At 35.7% G+C, this 27,984-nt stretch overlaps 4 protein-coding genes and 1 pseudogene across 5 annotated transcripts; all 5 read left to right on the plus strand.

Moving 5' to 3' along the window:
* The first annotated feature begins 125 nt into the window (after nucleotides 1–125).
* Nucleotides 126–2,305, plus strand: LOC149406196 (alkane hydroxylase MAH1-like). Its single transcript, XM_089609355.1, has 2 exons — nucleotides 126–716; nucleotides 1,127–2,305. Exons 1-2 carry the CDS (start codon nucleotides 198–200, stop codon nucleotides 2,147–2,149), a joined length of 1,542 nt encoding a protein of 513 aa, XP_089465481.1. The 5' UTR covers nucleotides 126–197; the 3' UTR covers nucleotides 2,150–2,305.
* Nucleotides 2,306–4,911: 2,606 nt separating this feature from the next.
* On the plus strand, nucleotides 4,912–7,110 carry LOC149406197 (alkane hydroxylase MAH1-like). The gene is made up of 2 exons (XM_089626685.1): nucleotides 4,912–5,455; nucleotides 5,946–7,110. The coding sequence occupies exons 1-2, from the start codon at nucleotides 4,940–4,942 to the stop codon at nucleotides 6,963–6,965; spliced, it is 1,536 nt and encodes a 511-aa protein (XP_089482811.1). The 5' UTR covers nucleotides 4,912–4,939; the 3' UTR covers nucleotides 6,966–7,110.
* Nucleotides 7,111–16,832: 9,722 nt separating this feature from the next.
* Nucleotides 16,833–18,820, plus strand: LOC149406198 (alkane hydroxylase MAH1-like). Its single transcript, XM_089626044.1, has 2 exons — nucleotides 16,833–17,343; nucleotides 17,673–18,820. The coding sequence occupies exons 1-2, from the start codon at nucleotides 16,852–16,854 to the stop codon at nucleotides 18,690–18,692; spliced, it is 1,512 nt and encodes a 503-aa protein (XP_089482170.1). The 5' UTR covers nucleotides 16,833–16,851; the 3' UTR covers nucleotides 18,693–18,820.
* A 2,864-nt stretch (nucleotides 18,821–21,684) lies between these two features.
* Nucleotides 21,685–23,495, plus strand: LOC149406199 (alkane hydroxylase MAH1 pseudogene; annotated as a pseudogene). Its single transcript, XR_016296313.1, has 2 exons — nucleotides 21,685–22,188; nucleotides 22,457–23,495. The product of XR_016296313.1 is annotated as an alkane hydroxylase MAH1 pseudogene (transcript).
* A 1,605-nt stretch (nucleotides 23,496–25,100) lies between these two features.
* On the plus strand, nucleotides 25,101–27,645 carry LOC149406200 (exopolygalacturonase-like). The gene is made up of 4 exons (XM_089626537.1): nucleotides 25,101–25,220; nucleotides 25,620–25,928; nucleotides 26,505–27,020; nucleotides 27,418–27,645. The coding sequence occupies exons 1-4, from the start codon at nucleotides 25,101–25,103 to the stop codon at nucleotides 27,643–27,645; spliced, it is 1,173 nt and encodes a 390-aa protein (XP_089482663.1).
* Nucleotides 27,646–27,984: the final 339 nt, after the last annotated feature.

Genomic DNA, 27,984 nt, shown 5'->3' on the forward strand with positions numbered 1-27,984 from the left:
AAAAAATCGTATAAATATCTTCAGGAAACAAATGCACATTTTTTTACCTCCCCTACTACCACTTCTTCCCTCCTTTTTCTCTCCATATCACATATTGTCTTCAACTATTTGCTTTGCTTTTTTCTACAATATATATGTGTGCGCGCGTAAGAGAGAGAGATAGAGAGAGCAAAACAAGTTTCAAGCACTGATAATAGATGGCTTTTATTATAGCAGAGACACTGGTGCAAGTATTATGGTTGTTTTTACCTATTATCCTTATTTTGATGATAGTTCGGCACCGGAGACTCAACAGAAACGCTTTGGTAACGAACTGGCCGATCGTCGGAATGTTGCCGACGTTGTTCTACAACGTCCCGCGACTCCACCAAGCTTCCACCGAGGTTTTGGTGAAAAGTGGGGGAACCTATGAATTCAAAAGCCTCTCTTTCTCGAATACAGATTTCCTTGTCACTTGTGACCCTTTGAATATCCATCACATCTTGAGCGCCAATTTCGCAAACTATCCAAAAGGCCCAGAGTTTCGAGAGGTTTTCGACGTTCTAGGGAACGGGATTTTCAGCGCGGACTCCGATCTGTGGGTGCTCCAGAGAAAGATGTTTCAGCTTTGGAATGCTCAGCAAACCAAGACAGGGTTTGTTACTAAAGTTATCCACCAAAAAGTGATCAATGACCTAATCCCGTTTCTTGATCATGCCTCCCAAACTGGAATTCAGGTTCATTATAGTTACTACTTTTTTTAGTCCTAATTATTTATTTATTTTACAAACCGACCTTTTAGTTATATAGTCATATGACTTATAGCATTTTGTATGATAGATTTTTGTAAATTTTATGTGAATAATCACCTCAACTTATTTATAGCACTAAAAAAGACAAAAAAAACTCAAATTAGGCTGGAATGTTTTTGAATATTTTTGTCTTTTTATAGTGTCGTAAATAAATTGAGGTGGTTATTTACAACAAAATTACAAAAAATTGGCTATCTAGCAATTCTTAGACTTTCAGTAGCTTATTTGGCTAATTTTTTGTTTTATATATTTATAAAACTTGTAAAAATTAAAATCATACTAAACTTTATGTGTAAACAAAGTCTCTTTAAGTATATCATTATTTTGTTACACAGGTGGATTTACAAGAAGCGTTTCAGAAGTTGATCACGTTTGACAACGCGATCTACCTCATTTTCGGCTTTGACCTAGCTTCCCATAGCTTCAGATTCTCCAAAGCCGAGTACCAGAAGGCTTTCGGAGATACGCGACAGACTATTTTCTGGAGGCACGGAATTCCGACGAGCCTCTGGAAGTTGCAAAGGTGGCTTCAGATCGGCGGCGAGCGGAGGCTCAAGAAGGGCTGGAAAACGTTCGAAGGGTTCATGTACGATTGCCTTTCCGTGAAGCGCCGAGAATTCGACCGAGCCGCCAAAAAGTCGAGGGAAAAAGAAACCAACTCGGATATGATCTCGGTCTATCTAGAGGACAAAGAGAAGCCTTACTCGGACGAGTTTCTAAAAGACGTCGCCGTGAGCTTGACCGCGGCGGTTCGGGACACGTTCACGTCGAGCCTCACTTGGTTTTTCTGGCTCGTCGCGACTCACCCTTTGGTCGAGGCCGAGATTCTTCGAGAGATCGAAGAGAAATTACTCATACCGGCCTCGAAAGAAAACCACGATGATATCACGGCCGAGGAATTGAGCAAGCTGGTTTATCTTCAAGCCGCGTTGCAAGAGACTCTTCGGCTATACCCGCCCGTGCCTTTCAACCACAAGACCGCCGCCGGAGAAGACACTCTCCCGAGCGGCCACCGAGTGAAGCCGAAGCAGAGGGTTTTGCTGTTATTCTACTCCACGGGACGGATGAGAGAGGTCTGGGGCGAAGATTGTCTCGAGTTCAAGCCCGAGCGGTGGATCGATCCCGAGACGCGAGACAGGCTGGTCTACGTCTCGCCGCAGAAATTGCCGACCTTCAACACGGGACCGAGGACTTGCCCGGGAAAAGACGTGGCTTTGGCTCAAGCAAAAGTCGTCGCGGTCAACGTCCTCAGAAAATACCGTCTCGAAGTGGTCAAAGGACATGTTGTTTCTCCTACGTTGACCATCACGCTACACATGAAGCACGGACTCATCATGAACGTGTTCAAAAGATGCTGATTGAATTATGACTAGCTCTTGAGATAATCTTTGCAATAAAGTGTACTCAGTAACACGTAGTTGCAAATAAAATTACCGTGATATTTGCTTGCCTTTCTTTTTCCGGGTTGTAATCACAACATTACATTATTAAGTGTTGAGCCTTTGTTTTTTGGATTTTTTTTTTCCCTTCTTATTTAATAATTGTAGGGTTTTCCAAAGAATCTTAGTAAATAATAATAAGAAAATAGACTAAGGAACCCGATGAGCTGTAGGACTGGGTCAGGTAGAGCCCATCGTACAAGGTTAACACATGCATGGATGGACTATAATTTATGTCACTTCTGTTCTGTTGCAATTTTAAGTGTTGTCACTATAAATTAGACAATAAATGCATGGGCATAAGCTGCTTGGGACTTTTAACCCCAAATATCATTAGCCCCTTTTTTCACTCAAGAGGAATCAATATCTGCCCTTTCTTACCTTAGTGTATATAATTAAACCTTATATAGGCTGAGCATAAAAACTGATGGGAGAATCTGACGACGATCCATCCCTCGTCTTAGTTTTTTTCCAAAATGAATTTTATTAAATTTAATCTTCTTACGTTCAGATCCTTATATATCCAAAACCACAACGTAAATATGTAAACATGACTATATATCTATCAGATCCTTATATAATATATGGGTGAAATTCACTATCAGAAATAAATTTGAAAGTTCACCACATATTTGATAGACAAATTTGTACAAAATTTCTATTTTCAACTAATAATCGATTAATAATTTGGATTTTCTTAGAAAAAAACTCGATTATACTCAACCTGATTTTGTTGACAATGGTATGACTTAATGGAAGTCTAATGGCGACTTTGACATTTGGCTTTGTTTGATAAGAAGGTGGAAAAAATGGGTGGATGGATTAAGTAAGATGAAAAAAAAAAGGAAAGTGATGGATTATTATTTTCTCAAAAACTGATTGGTATAATGAGATGAAAAATTATTATCCATCAATTTGTAGTTTGGTATAATTAACTAAAACAATAAAATAATTAATGTTTGTGAATTAAAATTATTTTTGTACTCTTATATATAATACCAAATTACTTTATCATATACATTTATGAAGGTTATTATTATAAGTACATAAAAACATGCTCTCTTTTTAACAATCCCTATAAATATGAGAAGATGATTTTTTAGTGGACTCTACGAATTCAAATCCCTCCTACTTTTCTTTTTATTCTTTCCATTAGGGGTGTAATCGGGTTGGGTTAATCGGTTTTTTCATGTGATATCAACCCGAACCGCTACAACTAATTTTTTAGTTTTAAATCTCAAACCAACCCGATTGAAAAGTAAAACCAAACCAAACCAACCCAAAAATAATCGGGTTGGCTTGGATTGGTTTTTTCGGATTATAATTCTCGACAAATGACTTTATAACTCGAATGAAAATCATATATGTATATTATATCTAATAAGTTATGTCAAATAAAATCAAAATTTTGCTTATCTTTAGAAAGTTTAAATATTAAAATAAAAATTACACATATTTTTAATTATCAAATTTTTATGTATTCGCAAATAATAAAATATAATATTGAGTATTTTTTATTTAATTATAATATTATTAAAAAATGATATTTTTTTAACAATAGTACATATAAAATATTTGCAATCTTAAAAAAAATTAAAGACGATTAACATCATTGGGTTGGTTTGGTTCAACCCAATCTCACGACTATAAAAAATCAAACCAACCCGAAATAATTTGCGGTTTGGGTTGATTATAATTCAAACGTCATCGGGTTTTAATGAATCGGTTTCAAAAAGAGTGCGATTTGATTTGGATGATCGGATTGTTCGGTTTGACGGTTTTCATTAATATCCCTACTTTCCATCATATGTAGTATATACCAAATAAGAAAAATTAAAAATTCATTCATTCAAATCCATTTACTATAATCCATCCCTCTTAAATCCAACTTATCAAACAAGACCAACTCTTATGATTAATTTACTATTTATACTAATTTATTTTACTTGAAAATAGTTCTCTTACGTAATAATCGTTGATATTTTATCAACCAAAAATATTCAATTTTGAATAGACATTACATATGGGTAGAAGGACGATATGCACCTAGAATTGTACATTATACTTTACTGGATTGAAGCCAATTTTTAAATCATAAATTGAAACCAATTTTTTGTACGTATTGAAATTCTCTCATCTTTCTGTAATTTTCAATATTTTCTTACGTAATAATCATTGATATTTTATCAACCAAAAATATTCAATTTTGAATAGACATTACATATGGGTAGAAGGACGATATGCACCTAGAATTGTACATTATACATTACTGGATTGAAGCCAATTTTTAAATCATATGTTTGAGTTGATACCAGCAATATGTTTCATTACCAAAATATACCGACAGTATTTGCTCAAGATCTCGGCAGTAAATGACAAGTGTTAAGCCGTTTTTTGGATTTAACATTTGTGGACACGTGATTTTCTTAGAATAATCACATGCCTAGTTTTGGATGGACCCAAAATCACTATTCAAGATTTCAAAGGGCTCAGGGATGTCCAAGAGTTTCAAAAGATCCTTAAATCGTGTAATGGATCGATGAGATTTTTCTCTTACTAAGTGAAGAGCATAAGGTTGTAATTACTTTTGATCTAGTAAAAGTATTTACCCACCAACCCACCCATGTCATTATTATATATAGAGAGAGAAAGAGGCGATGAATAAAGAAAGACATAGAACAGCTAACAACTTTAAAGCACAGATATTAGATGGCTTTGGTTCTAGGGACACCTATGGAAGTTTTATGGTTAGTGTTAGCCATGATCCTTGTTGCGATCGTAGTTCGGCACAAGAGGCTGAACAAAAATGCTATCATAACCAACTGGCCAATCCTCGGGATGTTGCCGAGACTTTTTCGTAACGTCCCGCGTATCCACGACTTTGCCACCGAAGTTTTGGAGAAAAGCCACGGGACGTTTGAGCTCAAAAGCCTCTATTTCTCAAACACCGATTTCCTTGTCACTTGTGACCCTTTAAACATCCAACACATCTTGAGCACAAATTTCGCAAACTATCCAAAAGGGCCCGAGTTTCGGGACATTTTTGATGTGCTAGGCGACGGGATTCTCAGCGTGGACGCGGATCTGTGGAGGCTCCAGAGAAAGATGTTTCAACCTTGGAACGCTCGGCAAAGCAAGACAGGGTTTGTTTCTAAAGTCATCCACGGAAGAGTGGTCAATGACCTCATTCCGTTTCTTGATCATGTCTCCCAAACAGGAACTCAGGTTAATAGTACTATATATTACTACAATTACAGTATATATAAGTTTTTTCGTTAGCATTTCCCATTAGTATCATTATTATTATTATTATTATTATTATTATTATTATTATTATTATTATTGTTTGAGGTTAGATTATTTTCTTATCTAAAGACTGACCCCTTTTTTTATTTTTTTATAATTGAATATTATCCCGAATTTTTGTTTTTATTTTATTTTATTTTCACATGATATCATAGTCTTAAAATTAAAATTGCGCAATCTTTCACCGTTGGATCTTGTACAAGTTTTGAGCTGTACATTCGAAAACAATCATTTTGATATTCTGTTTTGCCCTCACTTCCCCAATTTTTTATAGTAGTTCTTTGATCATTAATATATGATCCATCTTATCTAGTTATTTGTTTTGAATTTTTTTCCACTCTTAAGTATGTTTATAATTTTACCAAAAAATTCATGCTCTAATGGATGGAGCTATTTTATAATCAAACAGGTTGACTTACAAGAAGTGTTTCAGAAGATGATCACGTTTGACAACTCTATCTCCTTGATTTTCGGGTTTGACCTAGCTTCCCACAGCTTCAGATTCTCCAAAGCCCAGTACCAGAGAGCCTTCGGAGACATGTCAGAAATTGTTCTCCAGAGACACGTCATTCCGACGAGCCTATGGAAGTTGCAAAGGTGGCTTGGGATCGGAGGCGAGAGAAGGCACAAGAAGGGCTGGGAATTATTCGGCCAGTTCATGGATGATTGCCTTTCGTTAAAACGCCGACAGTTCGAGCAAACCGGAAAATCAAGGGAAGAAGAAGAAGAAACAAACTCGGATATGATCTCGGCTTATCTGGAGGAAAAGGAAAACCCTTACTCAGACAAGTTTTTAAAAGATGTCGCTATGAATTTCACTGCGGCGTCTCGGGACTCATTCACTTCGATCCTCACTTGGTTTTTCTGGCTCGTCGCGACTCATTCTTCCGTCGAGGCCAAGATTCTCCGGGAGATCGAAGAGAAATTACTTCTCGAGAAAGACGGGGATATTCATTTTGGTCTCGAGGAATTGAGTAAGTTGGTTTATCTTCAAGCCGCGTTGCAAGAGACTCTGCGGCTATACCCGGCCGTGCCTTTCAACCACAAGACCGCCGCCAAAGAAGACACTCTCCCGAGCGGCCACCGCATAAAGCCGAAGGGGAGGGTATTGTTGTCCTTTTACTCCACGGGAAGGATGAGAGAGATCTGGGGCGAGGACTGTCTCGAGTTCAAGCCCGAGCGGTGGATCGATCCCGAGGCCAGAGACAGGCTCGTCTATGTCTCGCCGCAAAAATTCCCAGCCTTCAACGTGGGACCGAGGACATGTTTGGGAAAAGACATGGTTTTGATTCAAAGCAAAATCATTGCAATCAACGTCCTCAAAAAGTACCATATTCGAGTGGTGCAAGGACATCCTATTTCGCCCGCCCCAGCGATCACGCTTCACATGAAACATGGACTCATCGTCAATGTCTCGAAAAGATGTTGACGAATGATTTTTTTTTTTTTTTTATGATTGAACTCACGAACTCTATTTGAGCTAATTACCTCTAAAATATTGATAATTGATGTGGGTGTATTTATTTAGAGCTATGCAAGGACTCGTGAAATGAATTGAACTACATCCTACTAATGAGATCATGAGTAGAGAAATGTTGATTTTGGGAAATAAATGTACGAATTAATTAGAACAAAATATCTTAAATGGAAGTTCCATTGGAAAAACTTGAAGATTCAATACAACCTGTTCTTCATTAATAATACTATATATAGTTGTTTCGGGAATGTTTTCACCAAAATATTGATTAGCTATTTTGACATTAGTGTTCAATAAATTTCCCAAGTATCGCTGTATCATATCAAACGCAGTGTTCTTGAATGGAGAAGCTATTTATGAAGGGTTTTTGAAAATCTTACAACGGTTCTCTTAAATGCCCTAATTAAAGAGTCGTTTCGTTTCAGGTCGAACACATTCAGATGTTCAACCTGATCTAGTTGACAAGAGTATGAGTTTAGGAGATTCCTCCTGGGTCGATATGACTTTGATATACTTTAGGGTTGAATGGTTCTTGATATATTAAACACAAAATTATGGAGTTAAGAGTTTGTTAATTTATATTGATGTGAAAATAGGGGTTATGAATCGCAAACACAAAATATTAAAGTTTCTTTTATAGAGTGTAAAACATAAAATAGATTTATTATTATTATTTATTAATAAGTTCGAAACTGAATTTTTTTTTCTTCTATATGAAACAACGTAAATAATATGTTATATAGCTAAAACTTAGGTGAGTTTTTATTGCCTGTGCAGAAGATGGCCAATTTAAAGGCTTCCTGCGCAGAGGACGAATGGACGATGGCCACATATTATTGACAATGTGTCTGATGTGAGTTATTACTACCGACAGTTTTTATTTTTTATTTTTTATTTTTATTTATATAACCCTCTCCCGAGCGGCCACCGAGTGAAGCCGAAGCAGAGGGTTTTGCTTTTATTCTACTCCACGGGACGGATGAGAGAGGTCTGGGGCGAAGATTGTCTCGAGTTCAGGCCCGAGCGGTGGATCGATCCCGAGACGCGAGACAGGTTGGTCTACGTCTCGCCGCAGAAATTGCCGACCTTCAACACGGGACCGAGGACTTGCCCGGGAAAAGACGTGGCTTTGGCTCAAGCAAAAGTCGTCGCGGTCAACGTCCTCAGAAAATACCGTCTCGAAGTGGTCAAAGGACATGTTGTTTCTCCTACGTTGACCATCACGCTACACATGAAGCACGGACTCATCATGAACGTGTTCAAAAGATGCTGATTGAATTATGACTAGCTCTTGAGATAATCTTTGCAATAAAGTGTACTCAGTAAAACGTAGTTGCAAATAAAATTACCGTGATATTTGCTTGCCTTTCTTTTTCCGGGTTGTAATCACAACATTACATTATTAACTGTTGAGCCTTTGTTTTTTGGATTTTTTTTTTCCCTTCTTATTTAATAATTGTAGGGTTTTCCAAAGAATCTTAGTAAATAATAATAAGAAAATAGACTAAGGAACCCGATGAGCTGTAGGACTGGGTCAGGTAGAGCCCATCGTACAAGGTTAACACATGCATGGATGGACTATAATTTATGTCACTTCTGTTCTGTTGCAATTTTAAGTGTTGTCACTATAAATTAGACAATAAATGCATGGGCATAAGCTGCTTGGGACTTTTAACCCCAAATATCATTAGCCCCTTTTTTCACTCAAGAGGAATCAATATCTGCCCTTTCTTACCTTAGTGTATATAATTAAACCTTATATAGGCTGAGCATAAAAACTGATGGGAGAATCTGACGACGATCCATCCCTCGTCTTAGTTTTTTTCCAAAATGAATTTTATTAAATTTAATCTTCTTACGTTCAGATCCTTATATATCCAAAACCACAACGTAAATATGTAAACATGACTATATATCTATCAGATCCTTATATAATATATGGGTCAAATTCACTATCAGAAATAAATTTGAAAGTTCACCACATATTTGATAGACAAATTTGTACAAAATTTCTATTTTCAACTAATAATCGATTAATAATTTGGATTTTCTTAGAAAAAAACTCGATTATACTCAACCTGATTTTGTTGACAAGGGTATGACTTAATGGAAGTCTAATGGCGACTTTGACATTTGGCTTTGTTTGATAAGAAGGTTGGAAAAAATGGGTGGATGGATTAAGTAAGATGAAAAAAAAAGGAAAGTGATGGATTATTATTTTCTCAAAAGCTGATTGGTATAATGAGATGAAAAATTATTATCCATCAATTTGTAGTTTGGTATAATTAACTAAAACAATAAAATAATTAATGTTTGTGAATTAAAATTATTTTTGTACTCTTATATATAATACCAAATTACTTTATCATATACATTTATGAAGGTTATTATTATAAGTACATAAAAACATGCTCTCTTTTTAACAATCCCTATAAATATGAGAAGATGATTTTTTAGTGGACTCTACGAATTCAAATCCCTCCTACTTTTCTTTTTATTCTTTCCATTAGGGGTGTAATCGGGTTGGGTTAATCGGTTTTTTCATGTGATATCAACCCGAACCGCTACAACTAATTTTTTAGTTTTAAATCTCAAACCAACCCGATTGAAAAGTAAAACCAAACCAAACCAACCCAAAAATAATCGGGTTGGCTTGGATTGGTTTTTTCGGATTATAATTCTCGACAAATGACTTTATAACTCGAATGAAAATCATATATGTATATTATATCTAATAAGTTATGTCAAATAAAATCAAAATTTTGCTTATCTTTAGAAAGTTTAAATATTAAAATAAAAATTACACATATTTTTAATTATCAAATTTTTATGTATTCGCAAATAATAAAATATAATATTGAGTATTTTTTATTTAATTATAATATTATTAAAAAATGATATTTTTTTAACAATAGTACATATAAAATATTTGCAATCTTAAAAAAAATTAAAGACGATTAACATCATTGGGTTGGTTTGGTTCAACCCAATCTCACGACTATAAAAAATCAAACCAACCCGAAATAATTTGCGGTTTGGGTTGATTATAATTCAAACGTCATCGGGTTTTAATGAATCGGTTTCAAAAAGAGTGCGATTTGATTTGGATGATCGGATTGTTCGGTTTGACGGTTTTCATTAATATCCCTACTTTCCATCATATGTAGTATATACCAAATAAGAAAAATTAAAAATTCATTCATTCAAATCCATTTACTATAATCCATCCCTCTTAAATCCAACTTATCAAACAAGACCAACTCTTATGATTAATTTACTATTTATACTAATTTATTTTACTTGAAAATAGTTCTCTTACGTAATAATCGTTGATATTTTATCAACCAAAAATATTCAATTTTGAATAGACATTACATACGGGTAGAAGGACGATATGCACCTAGAATTGTACATTATACTTTACTGGATTGAAGCCAATTTTTAAATCATAAATTGAAACCAATTTTTTGTACGTATTGAAATTCTCTCATCTTTCTGTAATTTTCAATATTTTCTTACGTAATAATCATTGATATTTTATCAACCAAAAATATTCAATTTTGAATAGACATTACATATGGGTAGAAGGACGATATGCACCTAGAATTGTACATTATACATTACTGGATTGAAGCCAATTTTTAAATCATAAATGGAAACCAATTTTTTGTACGTATTGAAATTCTCTCATCTTTCTGTAATTTTCAATATTTTCTTACGTAATAATCGTTGATATTTTATCAACCAAAAATATTCAGTTTTGAATAGACATTACATAGAGTAGAAGGACGATATGCACCTAGAATTGTACATTATACATTACTGGATTGAAGCCAATTTTTAAATCATAAATTGAAACCAATTTTTTTTACGTATTGAAATTCTTTCATCTTTCTGTAATTTTCAATATTTTTTGGATTTTCAGGTATACGTGTTTGCTATTGTTTTAATTTTTTTTTATTAATTTATCATCATTTTACAAAATTAATAATAAGAAAAAAAAAATTTGCATAACACCCAAAGAAGACAGAAGGGATACAAGAGTTGGGATTGCGGGAGAATTTTGTTCCACATATTGAATTTTCTATTAATTATTTTTACTATTTTAGGTATTTCTAAAACACAGTTATTCGTATGTTCATCTAGATCTCACGTCGATCAGATAAATTTAGAAACAGAAGAAGCAAATCAATTACGTACGTAATTACTATATTTGATAATGTGTACTCTAGACAGGATGTCACGGGCCCAAAATTTTCAGCCAAATATTACACCCGTGCGGCCCCAAGGCTCTTACAGTCGAGGTCAACCTGCCTTTCATCGGTCTTCTTCATGAAAACCCTCGCGCACTTCATGCTCACGGACACGGATATCCTGACGGGAACTACGTCCAAAGAGTCTCGCTCCTAGCGACTAGAACTGCATCCCAGTGTCGAGGCTTGCCCGAGCAATGCCTTGCTAACAATCGCCTCGTTACTAGGTTCCCTCGCGTCACCTCGGCCAATCCTGCATCAGTGCTCTCTCGCGTGACTCTCCACCCGGTTGTGTGTGCGATGTCTTAGCCAAGATCAAGTCATCATCTGTTCCCTTCACGATGGGCTATCGTATGCCTCTCCCGAGTAGGCGTACATGGGACTTAGGGCGGCACCCGCACCCAAAGTTCTTTACTCCGACATCCCCTCTCGCAACACATGCGAGTGGATATCCGAATGAGCAACTTGACTCATAACCTAGCCCTTATCCTTTGGATCTCCGCATGTCTCGTTCACACCATGTGTTTCAAGCTACAAGTCCCGCGAATAGAGTTGGACCTCGGACTCTTCGCGTTAGGGACATTCCTACCGTCTGTGGCACGGGAATGTCCATTCGATGATCAATCTGATTCCCCTTGGGTCGACACTGAGAACCTGGGAAACCCTATGGAATAACCACTGTGTGGGATAGAATGCGCGCAATATTGCCCCTCATGGAAATACTTGTCCGAGCCTATCCCAACTCGAATGACACACTAGTCATCTTCGACTATGTATGCCCGTCCCGCGTGTCTGCCTCTTCAGCACTCGGGAAGCTCACTTCGGCCACTGAGACTGTCGGGTGGTGGATAGCTTTACACCAAGGTACCCCGAATAGAAACTAACAATATCATGCCGTCTGATTTGCCATGACTCCCGTGAATGGCCGGATCTTTGCCTCCGGATCCTGTCCAAGCTTCTCAGTCCTTCCAAGAAGGCTTTCGGCTGGACGATTGCTCACGCTCGGCACACGTTTCCCACACATTCTAAGCCCACAGACGGCCACCCGCTTGGCCATGAATTGACGGATCATAACACATGATTACATAAACCATCTGAGCTCTGACATCAACTGCAAACTCGGATCCAGACTATTTACATAAATGAACAAAGTAGAATTAATAAAGATAAAACGGTATGAAATATCTAAATAATTATGTTCAATTAAAATTATAATTTATGTCTCCATAGTATGGTGCTTCGAGGTTTTTTTTTTTAATTTTTTTAGATAATTATGCTAAAATTTTAATGTATAGAACTTAAATGGGCTATTTTCTTAATTCCGCCCTCTATAAAAGAAGATGTTTATATCACCAATTCGTAGACAAACACCATATATTTTGTGATATATATGGTAAAATTCAATTAACACGTTGTTATCACGAGTAAATTACCACAAATACTAGCTAAATATGTTTCACCAATGTGCAATGAAGATAGGAACAGCCGTTACCTACAATTAGTTTTTCCATCCCTTTATAATTGGAATAAATGCACAAATTGTTCAAATCGAAGGTGACGTGGTTCGCTGCATTGTCGAGAAACTATTCATGGCCAATTTTCTAGTTCATCGGTCCTGTTGAGATGTCGGGTAGACTTGAGGACTGAAATTTTGCCAAGACTTTGTTGGTGTAGCTTTATGTGGAGAAGCATTGCCTTGAAATGCCACATCGAACCGACGTTTAACAATGACTATTAGGTGTGTTTTATACGCGTTAAACTCCTATTTTCCAGCTTGAATTTCACGCGTTCTCGAGTGATTTGTGTGTATAATGTGTTTGTGAGTGATTTTCAGGTTTGAGGGAGTATTTTTGTGTTAAAGATTTAATCCAAACAATTCAAGATGATTCAGACGCGTTTGAGCAATTTAGAGCGAACCAAGAAACACGACGTCATCTTCTGCAGGATTTTGAGATTTTGAATTGAATATTTTGGATGATCCAATTCCAGATTTGGATAGAGCTTTCTCTTAGCTTTCTAACACATGTTTATTTGTAAAAATCGGACATCGGAGCAAGAAGTTACGGCCCATTCAAAATCACTGCGCAACTGTCCAATTTATCCGCAACCCAAAAACGTTGTTTTCGTTAATTACCCGATTTTAAGCTTTTTTGAGCCTTTGGACTCCGAAAAAAGCACCCCTAAGCCTATTTAAAGGGTCTTTGTAACCTCAAAATATTCATTCATACATCTTAAGTTTTATATTAGATTTCATAATAGTGTTTGGCTAGTCGGGAGAGAAGAGGCAACCGGAGAAGCAGACCACCGCTCGTCGACGAATGACAACCGCGATTCAGCGTTTTTCTTTCTAATCCTATTCCTTGGAACTCCCTTTTATTTATGTTTTATTTTGATATGATTTTTATGGAGTTTGTTTATTTATTTTCTGTTTCTGTTACTCTCGTCGCCATAAACTGAACCTCTTTGTTTATTTATCTTAGTTTTGCTTGAATATGATTGTGGATTCATTATTTATTTATTGAAATATTTTTCATGTTCTTCTTCTCTATCGCTTGAATTAATTCCGTGCATACTGCTTGTATGAGATTAGCTACCTCGTTCATGATTTTTAGGATTGTTTGGTTTCTCAATAGAGAATTAGATAATCGTGCATAAAGATTAGTTCACCGTAGTACATTCTTAAGTTAGAGATAGTCAGGCTGCTATGGATTCGTGTGTACACTCTTGATTGTAATGCTTGTCGTATTTTTAGGGTTTTGACATAGGTTGTTAGATGCTCGAGAGAGATTTAGCAATATAATTACGTGAGTGTGATTAGTGAAGAGAATTGAACCGAAAAATCGTGCGTATAATTCTAAGAATCCCGACCATAGGAGAGTTTTGCGAAGCCGTTGCCCTTACCTTCTACTCATCCATTCACCCATGCTTATTTCTTGTTTAATTTATTTTCTGCAAATTAGTTAATAATAATCCTCGTTTTTCTCGAGTTCAATTTGTTGCTAGTTAGTTAAGTTTCGGTTAAGCAAAGTCCTCGTGGGATCGACTCGTACTTACGATTATATTACTAGAGCGACTACGTGCACTTGTGTACGGAAATATCACAACAATGACCTATTCTTACACAAATCTAGCAAATTAGTTAAATTAGAGAGATGAAAGAAGAAGGACGTCCACTGCGAGTAAGGAATCTAGAAAAGCTTGGAGCATGGAGTCTGGTGTGGTAAACCGTCATCACTACTACATGAGAGAGCTGCAACGAGACTCGCTGCGGAATAGTCGAGTTAGACGACTGCATCCTTTTGCGTTCACGGGCGAAGACAAGACTCAAGCTTCGTAGTTAGGGCAAATGCCTGGCATGTTGCTATCGGTAGATTGACGAAGTCACAAAGGCATAATTGGAAAAAGTTAGATACCTCATAAGATAAGGGTTTGGCATGAGTTATGGGGAGATTCCATCACGAGGCGTCTCTTAAAAAACATCTCTAAACCCACCGCCCCTCCCAAATGGCCCGGTATAAGGTGAAAGATCTATTTCAGAGTGCAAAAAAGGTTAGTCTTGTTCGGCCCTCGTTCTTCCATCTCATTGGGCTGTCACCTCACCTTAACTCCACATTAGTATGATATTGTTCGCTTTGAGTCCAAATACGATTTTGTTTTTGCGCACCTTCCAAAAATGCCTCATACTAATGAAGTTGGTGACACACTTATATCCAAGACAATCATTGTCCATTCTTCTTATGTGAGACTTGGGTTGTGACCCCAACAATCATCCCCTCAAACCAAAGACCACATACACACGGCCTCCCCTCCAGCAAAATCATCTTGTACTGCCATTAGCCACCAATGGGACACGTCGCCTGACCTTCAACATTGTCAGGAAGACTTTTGACACAAGGCACTCCAATCGCGAGGTCATCACATTGAGGACATCTCCTTCTATTTCTTAAATGCAGCCCAATCTCTGAGTGCTCCTGAATCTTTGGCTCTGATACCATGGGCCCCTATTTTTCCATCTCGTTGGGCTACCACCTCACCTTAACTCCACATTAATACGATATTATCTGCTTTAGGCCCAAGCCGACACGATTTAATTTTTGGGCACTTTCTCAAAAGGCATCATACTAATAGAGTTGGTGGAACACTTATATCCAAGGCAATCTTTGCCTATTCTTCTGATATGAGACTTGCATTATTACCTCAACAAGTTTTATATATTCTTCTTATGGTATTTTGAATAGCTGATTAATTAGCTTATTCGAATTAATGTTAATGAATAAATATGTAAACCATGGTTTATTGATGTTGTTAATCAAGATTACCGATGGTTTGTGTTTATTTTATTTCGCATTAATGAAACATAAGGGATTCAAAAGACTAGTTTCCCAAAAAACGGTATCAGAGCGATCGTTTGTGTCTGATACCTTGCGTGTTTTTTCTTCAGTTTCTACGACCTCCACACCTGTTACAACGTGAGTAGGAGTTTCTACCTCCGTTGTTGAAGTTCTAGCCTACACGACCTCCTCAAATGCGACGTTCTCTCTTGGTGTGAACGGATCAGCAGCGTGACATAATTTTTTTGCCAAGTCTCATCTCTTGAAATTGCAACATGAGCTAGACTTCTTTGAGAGATAGAACATTTGGTTATGAAATTAACAAAAAACATATTTGTATTCAGCGTCGAGACCGCCAATTATATAGAGAATTAGATTTTCATCATCAATCATTTATCCGGCTGAATTCAGATTGTATGCCGTATTCTTTATTTTCAAAACGAACTGGTCAATCGACAAGTTTTATGTCTTCATTGTCTAAAGAGAGAAACGGCAGCATGTCTCTTGGTAAAATAGAAGTAAACATGAAACTTAGAACTAAGAGTATGATAGAGGAACTCCCGAACATTTGGCGATCTCAGATGTGTCGATATTATCAATGGCGACTCATTATTTCGATGAAATATTTATTTGGAGAGAAGAACATTATGTAAACACTTACTCGAAATCTCAGTTATCAAATTCCATTGTGGTCTGAAGAAGTCGAGTCTTTTCCAAGAACATTCCACATGTCGGCAATGTCTACGCAATGATTTACGTGACCTAACATTGACTCCGAGGCAAAGGTATTTATACATAACAAGTGTAAGTTAATCTCAATCACTCATATAAATTCAAATTTGATTAATTCTAAGTAATCTGAACTAATCACACGTGACAATAGCTTAACAGCTCTAATCGACATATTTTATCGCCAAAAACCGACTATATTTTCTCAAAATCTCGCCAGAAAATTATTAAATCTCGCCTGCTGAGAACAAAAAAAGTGAGTGTGCAAGTGTCAAATATAATTCAAAAGGAAATTACTTACCGCTTAAAAACGCATGCACAAGTAACTTAGACTCAAACTAGTACATGAAAGAGAAAACGATACGCTATTGGGTTGTAATTAATTTTGATCTTATAGTAAAACTGTAAAAGTATTTATCCCACTCATGGAGAGAGAGAGAGAGAGAGAGAGGCAATAAATATCGAGAAACATAGTTCTGACATAACTTTAAACCACATATGTTAGATTTGACTCTAGGGACACTCATGGAAGTTTTATGCTTAGTGTTAGCCATGATCCTTGTTGCGATCATAGTTCGGCACAAGAGGCTGAACAGAAACGCTATCATAACCAACTGGCCAATCCTCGGCAATTTGCCGGGGCTTTTACGCAATTTCCGGCGTCTCCACGACTTTGCCACCGTAGTTTTGGAGAAAAGCCGCGGGACGTTTGAGTTCAAAACCCTCTATTTCTCAAACACCGATTTCATTATCACTTGTGACCCTTTGAACATCCAACACATCCTGAGCACAAATTTTGTAAACTATCCAAAAGGGCCCGAGTTTCGGGAAGTTTTCGATGCGCTTGGCGACGGGATTTTCAACGTAGACTCAGATATGTGGAGACTCCAGAGAAAGATGTTTCAGCTTTGGAGCGCTCAGCAAAGTAAGACAGGGTTTGTTTATAAAGCCATTCACCGCAAAGTGGTCAATGACCTAATCCCGTTTCTTGATCATGCCTCTCAAACTGGAATTCAGGTTAATAGTTCTATATATTACTACAATTACATTATATATAAGCTTGAGCTTTATATGTTATCCCCTAACGTTGATTTAAAAGAACTGTCAATGAAGATAATCGAGTTTGAGAACGTCATCTTCTTGATTTTATGTTTGACATAGAGCTTCCCCACTTTTACAGTTTTAATATATATTTTTTAGTTCTTTTTTTTTATATGGTTAATTTGAAGTGTATTTGTAATTTTAAAAACACTCATACTCTAATTTATTTTTCAAATTGTCAATGGTTTAACATTTATAACTATCTGTCCCTGCTAATGAAATGGAGCTATTTTATAATCACACAGGTGGATTTACAAGAAGCCTTTCAGAAGATGATCACATTTGACAACGCTATCTCCATGATTTTCGGGTTTGACCTATCTTCCCATAAACTCAGATTCTCCAAAGCCCAGTACCAGAGAGCCTTCGGAGACATGTCAGAAACTGTTCTCCGGAGACTATTCATTCCGACGAGCCTGTGGAAGTTGCAAAGGTGGCTCGGGATCGGAGGCGAGAGAAGGCACAAGAAGGGCTGGGAAATATTCGACCAGTTCTTGGACGATTGCCTTTCGTTAAAGCGCCGACAATTCGAGCAAACCGGAAAATCAAGGGAGGAAGAAGAAGAGACAAACTCGGATATGATCTCGATCTTTCTGAAAGACAAGGAAAACCCTTACTCAGACAAGTTTCTGAAAGACGTGGCTATGAACTTGGCCGCGGCGGCTCGGGACACCTCAACTTCGAGCCTCAGTTCGTTTTTCTGGCTCGTCGCGACTCACCCTATCGTCGAGGCCAAAATTCTTCAAGAGATGGAAGAGAAATTACTTCCCGAGAAAGACTGGAATATTCATTTCGGGGCCGAGGAATTGAACAAGCTGGTTTATCTTCAAGCCGCGTTGCAAGAGACTCTTCGGCTATACCCACCCGTGCCTTTCAACCACAAGACCGCCGCCGGAGAAGACACTCTCCCGAGCGGCCACCGAGTGAGGCCCAAGCAAAGGGTATTTCTGTCATTCTACTCCACGGGAAGGATGAGAGAGATCTGGGGCGAAGATTGTCTCGAGTTCAAGCCCGAGCGATGGTTCGATCCCGAGACCCGAGACAGGCTGGTTTACGTGCCACCGCACAAATTTCCAGCGTTCAACGCCGGACCGAGAACTTGTGCCGGCAAAGACATGGCTTTTGGTCAAGCAAAAGTGGTTGTGGTCAACGTCCTCAGAAAATACCGTCTTCAATTGGTCGAAGGACATGTTGTTTCTCCGACCCTGACCGTCAACTTTCACATGAAACACGGACTCGTGACCAAGGTCTTCAAAAGATATTGACTGAGAGAAAGAGAGAGTAAGAATGTCTCTGTACGAGCTCTTGAGAGCTTTGCTATATTTACATGTACTACTATCTATGCATGCAATATTTTATCTTTGATTATGTTATTGGGAAATAAATGTACGGAAGTCTGTTATTACTGAATTTGTTTGTTTTGTCAGCCTTATAATTATTTTTCTTAATTACTGAGAATTATAACTTTTGTTGCTCATTCCTATTATGGTTCCAAATCGATCTTTAATTTGAGCTTTTGATGATGCTACTTGCTTCGATCTCTTCTTCGGGTGATATGTAAAAGAGAAGTACTTTTATAATAATATTTGGATTAATTAAAAAATAAAAAACAACACATTGGAGTTTTATTTTTCATCTCTCAGTCAACTTCTTTGTACTACAAAATAAGGCTTGGTCAACGGTTAATAACCGTCGCACAAGGTTTGAATGACAGTTTTTTTCCTTTGTCCAAGCTCATGCTGTGAAAGTTGGGATGGCAATTTAAAAAAAAAATCCAAGATTAACATGTTAAAACTTATTTAAATTTTTTAAAAAATAACTGCTGAGATTAAAAAAAAAAATTTTTAACAAAGTCAACACCGTTTTAAAATCCGATGGATTCTCCATCGTGTGACCTCCTCGGCATAGGTGTTTGTTTTGCTATAGCGAGAGAAGCAAGAGTTACCATAATTTGGCTTCAAAAGATCCTCACAAAGATTTTGAAACAAAGAAGAAGAGAATCATATCGCTCCAAAGAACAAATAATTCTAAAATACAGTGAAAAATTTGAAAATAATGGGCGTATCAAAGCAAATCAAAGCCACTATACATGTAATTAATTGAAAATATATATATTAAAAGGGATATCAGGCATAAAATTAGGAGATTTAAACTATTGTACGGATTTAACAAAAAAACCAAGGTTATTAAAATAAAAATAAAAATAAAAAATCTTATATAAAAGGGACAAAAGCGTGAAATACAAAGCCCAATACCGAATATAACCGATAACTTACATGTTTCAACAAACAAAAAAAAAAACACACACACACACAAAATAGCTTCCAACTCCATAATTTTACAATAGCTTACTTGGTGCGAGTTCTCTAATATTTATAAAATCAGGATAGCTATGAAGACATAACATATATCGACAGTAAAGGGAATAACTACTTTTCAATGGAAATAATAGGAAGGACAAGGACATATACCACCCATTTCAAAGTCTTTGATGTTAATTGAAATGCAGCTGAAAATTGACGAAACATTGGTGACGTGTCACTTGCCTGCAGCAGATAAAGTTGATTTTTTATTTTTCAAAGAAAAATAAAAAAGAGAGAATTCGATTAGCTTAAACTTATCAGTAAAAAATTATATGAAGAAATTAATTTGAGTCAAGAGCCATTTTGTGTTATAAAAAATGTAATATAAATGCATTAATTCCTAAGTCAATAAGTCTTTGATGCTTAGTTGAGTTAATGCAGCTGGAGTTGGAAATGTCATTTGTCGGCAGAGGATAGAGTTGATTTATTTACTTAAATCATAGAGATTTGATAGATTTAATACAAAGCTGAAATTTATCATCAGAATTGAATTTGAAGTTGATGTGTTGGTGTTGTGTGTGTTCTGATGATAAACTTCAAAAAATAAGTGTATTGCTAATTCAAATTCAAATTCTGATGATAAACTTCAAGAAATAAGTGCACTATTCAAATTCAATTCTGATGATAAACTTCAAGAAATAAGTGTATTGCTAATTTGTGTAAGAAATAAAGAAAAATATTTTTTGTAGCTAATGTAATATATTTAAATTAATTTACATTGCTCTTAAAGTTAACCACATATTTGATAGACATATATATATACAAAATTTCCATTAAAATGATTTGCAATTGTTTAATGTTCTTCAATTAAAATTAGGAAAAATGACACAAATATACCCTGTGTTTTAGTGAAATGTCGAGTTTAACCTTTGGTTTTCAAAAATGTCGAGTTCATACCCTCTGTTTAACTAAAATGACGAAATTATACCATCTATTTAACTAAAATGATGCAATTATACCCTCAAATAGACAACAGCACCACGAATCTTCTTTTTATTGAATTTTCATTGACGTTGACTATAATATTTATATATAAACACCAATTATCTTTATCCATATATGTAATTTATTTAAAAACTAAAAAATAAACAACAGTCTCTTAGTCGTGAAAAACACAAAAAGATGCAAATGAGTAAAAATCGAAAGTTGATAGTCATCAAAATCACAAATTCGAACATATAATCAAGGATTTAGAGTTGCAATTCGAACACAGAATGAAATAATCTATTGAGAGATATGAATTTTATTATTTAATTTCAATTTAAGGCTAATTTTATTTCAAAATTGGGAATTTGAAAATTAGGGTACTGGTTTCGATTTGATTCAGTTTTTCTTATATAAGAGTTAATATTAATGAAAGGGAGATTTGTGATACTGTTATCCATTTCAGGGTATAATTGCGTCATTTTAGTTAAACAGATGGTATAATTTCGTCATTTTAGTTAAACAGAAAGTATGAACTCGACATTTTTTAAAACCAAAGGTTAAACTCGACATTTCACTAAAACACATGGTATATATGTGTTATTTTCCCTTAAAATTATAGTATAACTATTCAAATATTAAAAATATCATGCTAACTTTTGCCTTGTGGTCAGCTATAACTTTGGAATAATTGTTAGGTATGCCTTGGTTTCACCGAATAACTAACCAAGTAAATGCACTTCATCAACTTTCCCCAGATATGACCCATAGTTAATGTATATTATTAGTACATAAGCATTTGGTAATTACTAAATTACAAGGAAAAAGAAAAGTAAATTTAATATTTTTTCTAAAAGAAAAAAGTAAGTTGAAAATTGTAATAATCGTACATATTTTTCATCTATATATAGTATTCAAGTAAAAATTATATATACACTTGAAGAAACATTCTTGAAAACACACTTCCCTTATGGCTCTGGTGCTTTACTCGTGTACAGTTTTATTCTTATTATGCATAATTACTGCAATTATTTTTCGCCGGAGGCCCAGAAAAGGTCGAGCCATAACCGATTGGCCTATCCTCGGAAACTTGCCAGCGCTCGTCCAAAACTTCTCGCGCCTCCATGAATTTTTTGTTGAGCTTTTGATGAAATCTGGTGGAACTTTTGAGTTCAAAGGCCTTGTTTTTTCAAACTCCGATTTCATCCTCACTTGTGATCCTCTAAATATCCAACACGTCTTGAGCACTAATTTTTCAAACTATCCAAAAAATCCCGACTCTCGCGAGGCTTTCGACGTGCTAGGCGACGGGATTTTCAACGCTGAATCGGATTCGTGGAGGCTCCAGAGAAAGTTGTTTCAGTTTTGGAATGCTCAGCAAAGCAAGAGAGGGTTTGTATCTAAAGTCATCCAAAGAAAGGTGGTCAATGACCTAATTCCCTTTCTAGATCATGTCTCCCAAACAGGAATTCAGGTTATATTTATTTACTATACCTATGCACAATATTTTACTATATAATTATGTTTTATGTTATTTCATTAGACGTTGAAATGAATGAAAAGAATAATTTAAATTGTTTGTGGACCATTTTGCTTAGAAACAGAAACCAATATGTTACTTGCACAATAGTGAGGCTACTTACCCTAAAATACTAATTATTTATTACTTCAGCAGCTAAATAGTATTATAGTCCTCTTTACCAATTACTAATGAGCTTGAGCTAATTTATTTATAATCATAGGTTGACCTACAAGAAGTGTTTCAGAAGATGATAACCTTCGATAATGCGATTTCCTTGATTTTCGGTTTCGACCTAGCTTCCCATAAATTCAGATACCCTATATCCGACTATCAAAAGGCTTTTGGAGATATTCAGGAGAATGTTCTACAGAGACTCTTAACTCCGACGAGCCTGTGGAAGTTTCAAAGGTGGCTTGGGATCGGAAGCGAGCAAAAGCACAAGAAGGGTAGCGAAATCTTCGACGAGTTCTTATATGATTGTTTATCTTCAAAGCGAGAAAAACTACAGGAACAAGAAGAAGTAGAAACAAATTCTGATATGATCTCAATCTTTCTAGAGGAGATGGAAAACCCTTACTCAGACAAATTTCTAAAAGATTTCGCTATGAATTTGACAGCGGCGTCTCGGGACACGTTCACTTCGTTCCTCACTTGGTTTTTCTGGATCGTCGCGACTCACCCTTTGGTCGAGGCCGAGATTCTCCGAGAGATCGAAGATAAATTAACTCAAGAGACAGACGAAAATATCAATTTCGAGGCCGAGGAATCGAACAAGTTGGTCTATCTTCAAGCCGCGTTGCAAGAGACTCTCCGGCTCTACCCGCCCGGCCCTCTCGTGCAAGAATTTTCCGCCGGAGAAGACACTCTCCCAAGCGGCCACCGCGTGAAGCCCAAGCAGAGGGTAATGCTGTCATTTTACGCCACGGGAAGAATGAAGGAGATTTGGGGCGAAGATTGCTTGGAGTTTAGGCCTCAGCGGTGGATCGATCCCAAGGCTAGAGACCGGTTGGTTTACGTGCCACCGAATAAATTCCCGGCGTTCAGCGCGGGACCGAGGACTTGTCCGGGAAAAGACATGATTTTGATTCAAACCAAAATCACTGCAATAAACGTCCTCAGAAAATACCGTGTTCGAGTGGTGCAAGGACATCCCGTTTCGCCGACCATGACGATCACGCTTCACATGAAACATGGACTCATGGTTAATATCCTCAAAAGAATTTGATGATTGAGATGCAAGGATATGAAATCAATTGTACTGTAAAATTTGTAAAATACAATACATATATATATATATATATATATATATATATATGTAAGAGTTGAACACAATATATATTGCATGCATCTTGGAATGTTATCACAAAAATAATTGTAACGCATGATGTATATAGTTATACTTTTGGGCTGAGACTGAATTCATTTTGGCATTAATCTCTAGTTAATTCCTGGAACTTTCGTTTATATCTTTTCAAAATTATATTTCGAGTGCTTAATTATTTTTTAAAGCGTTTTTTTGAAGTAGTACTAATTATTTCATTGAATATCTTTCTGAAAATAATTTTGCAAAAAAAAAAAAAAAAAAAGATCAACGAGAAACACTACGACGTCATATATAAGAGGGTTTTATACGCGACGGAGACTGGAGCAACGAGAAGCCGTCATTGAGAGCACGGTGGACGAACATTCTTCGTGGCTTTCGTCGAGCGAAGAAGGGACTGTGTCGCGAGGTAGGATATAGTGGTGGTCGGAGTCTCGGGATCAGCAGAGCCGCGGAGAAGAGAAGAAGGGGAGAGAGAGAGAGAGAGAGAGAGAACTGATCGAAGAAGAACATAAGAAAGAAGAAACAAAAGAAATAAGAAACAAAAGTCATATATGTTTGACCTAGTTTAATAAATGCACGAAAAAAAGAGAAAATATATCGCACTAATATCGCATCTAATATGTTAAAAATCCAACTTCAAATCACCATTTTTTTTTTTTGTAAAGTTCAATGGTGCTTTTGGATGTGATATGTCGCTTCTAAGATCTATCCGCATCTAAAAATCTCTTTTATAGTTGTGAAAATTATTTTTCATTTTAATCATATATTAATGAAATAACTAGTGATATTACTAAATACCGCACGTGACATTTTCTTCAGAGTATTTTTTTTTTCTTTTCATTTAGCTTGTTAAAACCAAGATTCACATATATCCGTGAATAAGGGAGAATTCTGTTTTTTTTCTTAAATTTAGAAATGAAAAAAAACCCCTAATAAACAGATAACACATGAAAAATAAAATAAAAACATCGCAAATAAATATATCGGTTATTTATTGTTTTTTTTTTTTTTTGTCTAATTGCTAATGTACAATTTTAAATTTTTATCTTAATAATCTTTTGTGGCTCACGCGCTCTTTAATATTGTTATATATGAATGAAGAAGAAAGAATAGCGTAGAGTGAAGTACCCAATTTAACAAATATGGCTTTCAACTAGACCAATAAAAATTACATGGATTACATTTACAACACATTAGGGTAGTTTTCGGGTTTACTAGTGTATATATGCTACAATGTACATAACATGAAAAAAGCTATGTCACTCAATACACTAACTGATTGTGTAGTTATGAATACAACGTAGTGTCACTTTTATATTTAGTACCAAATGGTTACATATCCTGTTTTTATTTTGTTATCTGATCGTTTGGTTGTGATTTATTGAGAATTTTAGATTGAAACCGCTTACCCAATGTCTCATGCAATATGCTTATATATGGAATCATTAAAAAAAAAATATATAAACTCATTCCATAAAAAAAAAAAAAAAAAAGAAAAAAAAGAAAAAAGACTCAAGTTTGATTTATAAAATTAATGAACATGGAACGAATAATTATTGCTGCATGCTTCAACCTGATGTTGGCATTTGCATCAGCCTCCGATTCCGGCGTGTTTGACGTCAAAAAATATGGTGCGAGTCCCAATAGTGATATCAGTAAGGTAATTTAAAGTGTATTTTTAATCATCCGAATACAATTCTTATTCCATTCAGTATTTTAGTTAAATATCCGGTCGAGGCTAATGAATTTGTAAAATAGACAAACATTATCTAATAAAAGTGAAATATTCAAAATCTATAATAGTGCGCAAGTACATAAGGTGCCGATAAATTATTTAGAATTCAGCGATGATTTTTTTGAAAATGGTAAATTGCTTAAATACAAGTATAGATAAAAAAGGACTTATCGATACCATTACCAATTATACTTACTCTTTCGCTAATGTTGGTTATTTTGTAAATCTCTTCATTTTAAATGGTTGTTTTGTATAATGTTTTCTACTCTTAAACAAAATTGTGTTTCAATTAAATTTTTTTTTTGCAATTTGTATATTGTACAGGCTTTGACAAGTGCTTGGAAAGAGGCTTGTGCATCAGCGAGACCAAGTACGGTGTTGATCCCAAAAGGGTCATACAAGTTGACAAAAGGAGAATTCGTAGGACCTTGCAAGTCTCCGATAACGTTTCAGCTCCAAGGCACGTTAGTTGCTACGTCTGACGTCAGTACCTTTGCGACTGGAGACGGTTGGGTAACTTTCGAACACGTCGACAAGCTTACGATATCCGGTGGTGGAACTTTCGATGGCCAAGGCCAAGCCGTTTGGGGAAAAAAGTGTGACCAAACCAGTTATTGCGGAAAATTACCCATTGTGAGTCTTAGTTTAATGATATTTTAAGTTTATTGCTTATTTTAGAAATCGTAAATTTAGACTTAGATTTTTCTATTTGAGATGTAGGTTTTAATAGATCCCTAAAATTATTCTTAAATTTAATAAAAGAGAAATGAAACTAATTAATAAAGATCTTAACAGCGAAAGCATACCTAAATCCAATGGATATTGATAACACGCAAAAAATTGATGGCCTTCCAATTTCTACCATACATGTTGTTATGTAGAATAAATGCCACTATGCTAAATACTAATGACTAATTTACTTTTTTTTTTCTTCTAATTGTAGCTCCTAAACATATTAGAATTAGCACTGACGGTATCCATGTATCATAACAAATATATTTTTAAGTTACAAACTTTATTATTATAAATTAGGCCATATTAATTATAGCTTATTTAATAATTACCCAACATATTTTTTTAGTGATACATTACTTGTCCTAAAATTATTCTAACATTAGATGCATGGTTATTATGCTTACATAATTTCTCCCTAGAAAGATATATGCCTATGATTTTCACTAACTTTGATTTTTTCTTTGTCCGAAACAGAACCTTAGATTAAACTTCATCACAAACGCCATAATTCGGGATATAGTTTCGTTGAATAGCAAACAATTCCACATCAACGTGTTGGGCGGAGAAAATGTCACCTTCTCTCATGTTAGCATTATCGCCCCCGAAAACAGCCCTAACACCGATGGAATCCACATCGGACGCTCGGACGGGATCAAGATTATCGATTCGACTATCAAAACCGGGGACGATTGTATTTCTCTGGGTGACGGAAGTAAAAATATTAACGTGACGAAAGTTACTTGTGGGCCCGGACACGGTATCAGTGTTGGAAGTCTCGGAAAATATAAGGGAGAAGATCCCGTGGAAGGAGTGACCGTAACGCATTGCACGCTTAAGAATACCACCAATGGAGTCAGAATCAAGACATGGCCGGATTCTGTTCAAGGTTTGGCTTCAAAAATGCACTTCGAGGACATTACGATGGAGAACGTTTTGAATCCGATCCTCATCGATCAAGAATACTGTCCGTGGAATCAATGCAACAAAAAGGTATATAAATAATGATAATAAATCTTATCTGCCATTCTTTACGATTATATTACTTGGTATTTTGATAAATAGTCGTTTTGATAACTAATTTTACAATTTAGTTGCGCCGTAGGTATTATTAAGTATTATTGCCGGCGAAAATAAAAATGAGTATATAAGTATCATTTTGAATAAACATTAAATATTTTTATCGCCGTTATCTCTAATATATTTTTTAAGCTAGTAAATTGTTTATTGGCATGAGTCAATATTCATAATTGCAGTGTAAAAAAAAATTAGAAAACGTAATTTTTTTCTATATATCAAATCATCAATTAGTTTCAAATGACTACATTTGTGTTTTTTTTTTTTTTCATTTATTATTATTATACGCCTTTGTGTGTAACTTATGAAATAGGTTCCATCGAAAATCAAAATCAACGACGTGAGATTCAGTAACATCAGGGGAACTTCAGCAACACCGATTGCAGTGAATCTTTTGTGCAGCAGTGGATTCCCATGCGAGAACGTCGAAATTTCCGACATCGATCTTAAATATAACGGCAAAGAATCTTCCATTACCTCACTGTGCAAGAACGTCAAACCTAAGGTCTCTGGCAAACAAAACCCGCGTTCTTGCGCTTGATTTGAATGGATCACCGTTTTCTTCAAAGTTGTTGCAATATGGTATTGCAGAGTTTAATTTAAAATTCCTGTGGGATTGCTATTTTTATTATTTTATTTTCCGAATCAAATCTGTAATTTTCAATCGAATTTTAATATTTGAGACTGCATAAATATTATGAGTTTTATTTTGCACCCTCCGTGGAAAATAAAACGAATAAAAATCAAAACAATGTCAATCTAGTCGTTGAAAAATATTTAACAAAAAATTGGTTAAGTAATTAGCCAATCTTTGGTAAATAATTTATAAATAGTCAACTTGCATACGTGGCAGCTTATTAATTACCTAAAATATATGTTT

Source organism: Urtica dioica, chromosome 1 (genome assembly GCF_054948205.1).
Source record: "Urtica dioica subsp. dioica isolate 48M chromosome 1, U.dioica_male_clone48M_v1_H2, whole genome shotgun sequence".
In the NCBI taxonomy this organism is placed as follows: Eukaryota; Viridiplantae; Streptophyta; class Magnoliopsida; order Rosales; family Urticaceae; genus Urtica; species Urtica dioica.

What these genes read in the sequence shown, in the direction of transcription:
- LOC149406196 (XM_089609355.1), top strand. Translation starts at nt 198, where the DNA reads ATGGCTTTTATTATAGCAGAGACACTGGTGCAAGTATTATGGTTGTTT. An exon ending in CCTCCCAAACTGGAATTCAG is followed by an intron (nt 717 to 1,126) that starts GTTCATTATAGT and finishes TTTGTTACACAG; the next exon opens with GTGGATTTACAAGAAGCGTT.
- LOC149406197 (XM_089626685.1), top strand. Translation starts at nt 4,940, where the DNA reads ATGGCTTTGGTTCTAGGGACACCTATGGAAGTTTTATGGTTAGTGTTA. An exon ending in TCTCCCAAACAGGAACTCAG is followed by an intron (nt 5,456 to 5,945) that starts GTTAATAGTACT and finishes ATAATCAAACAG; the next exon opens with GTTGACTTACAAGAAGTGTT.
- LOC149406198 (XM_089626044.1), top strand. Translation starts at nt 16,852, where the DNA reads ATGGAAGTTTTATGCTTAGTGTTAGCCATGATCCTTGTTGCGATCATA. An exon ending in CCTCTCAAACTGGAATTCAG is followed by an intron (nt 17,344 to 17,672) that starts GTTAATAGTTCT and finishes ATAATCACACAG; the next exon opens with GTGGATTTACAAGAAGCCTT.
- LOC149406200 (XM_089626537.1), top strand. Translation starts at nt 25,101, where the DNA reads ATGGAACGAATAATTATTGCTGCATGCTTCAACCTGATGTTGGCATTT. An exon ending in ATTGCGGAAAATTACCCATT is followed by an intron (nt 25,929 to 26,504) that starts GTGAGTCTTAGT and finishes TGTCCGAAACAG; the next exon opens with AACCTTAGATTAAACTTCAT. An exon ending in GGAATCAATGCAACAAAAAG is followed by an intron (nt 27,021 to 27,417) that starts GTATATAAATAA and finishes CTTATGAAATAG; the next exon opens with GTTCCATCGAAAATCAAAAT.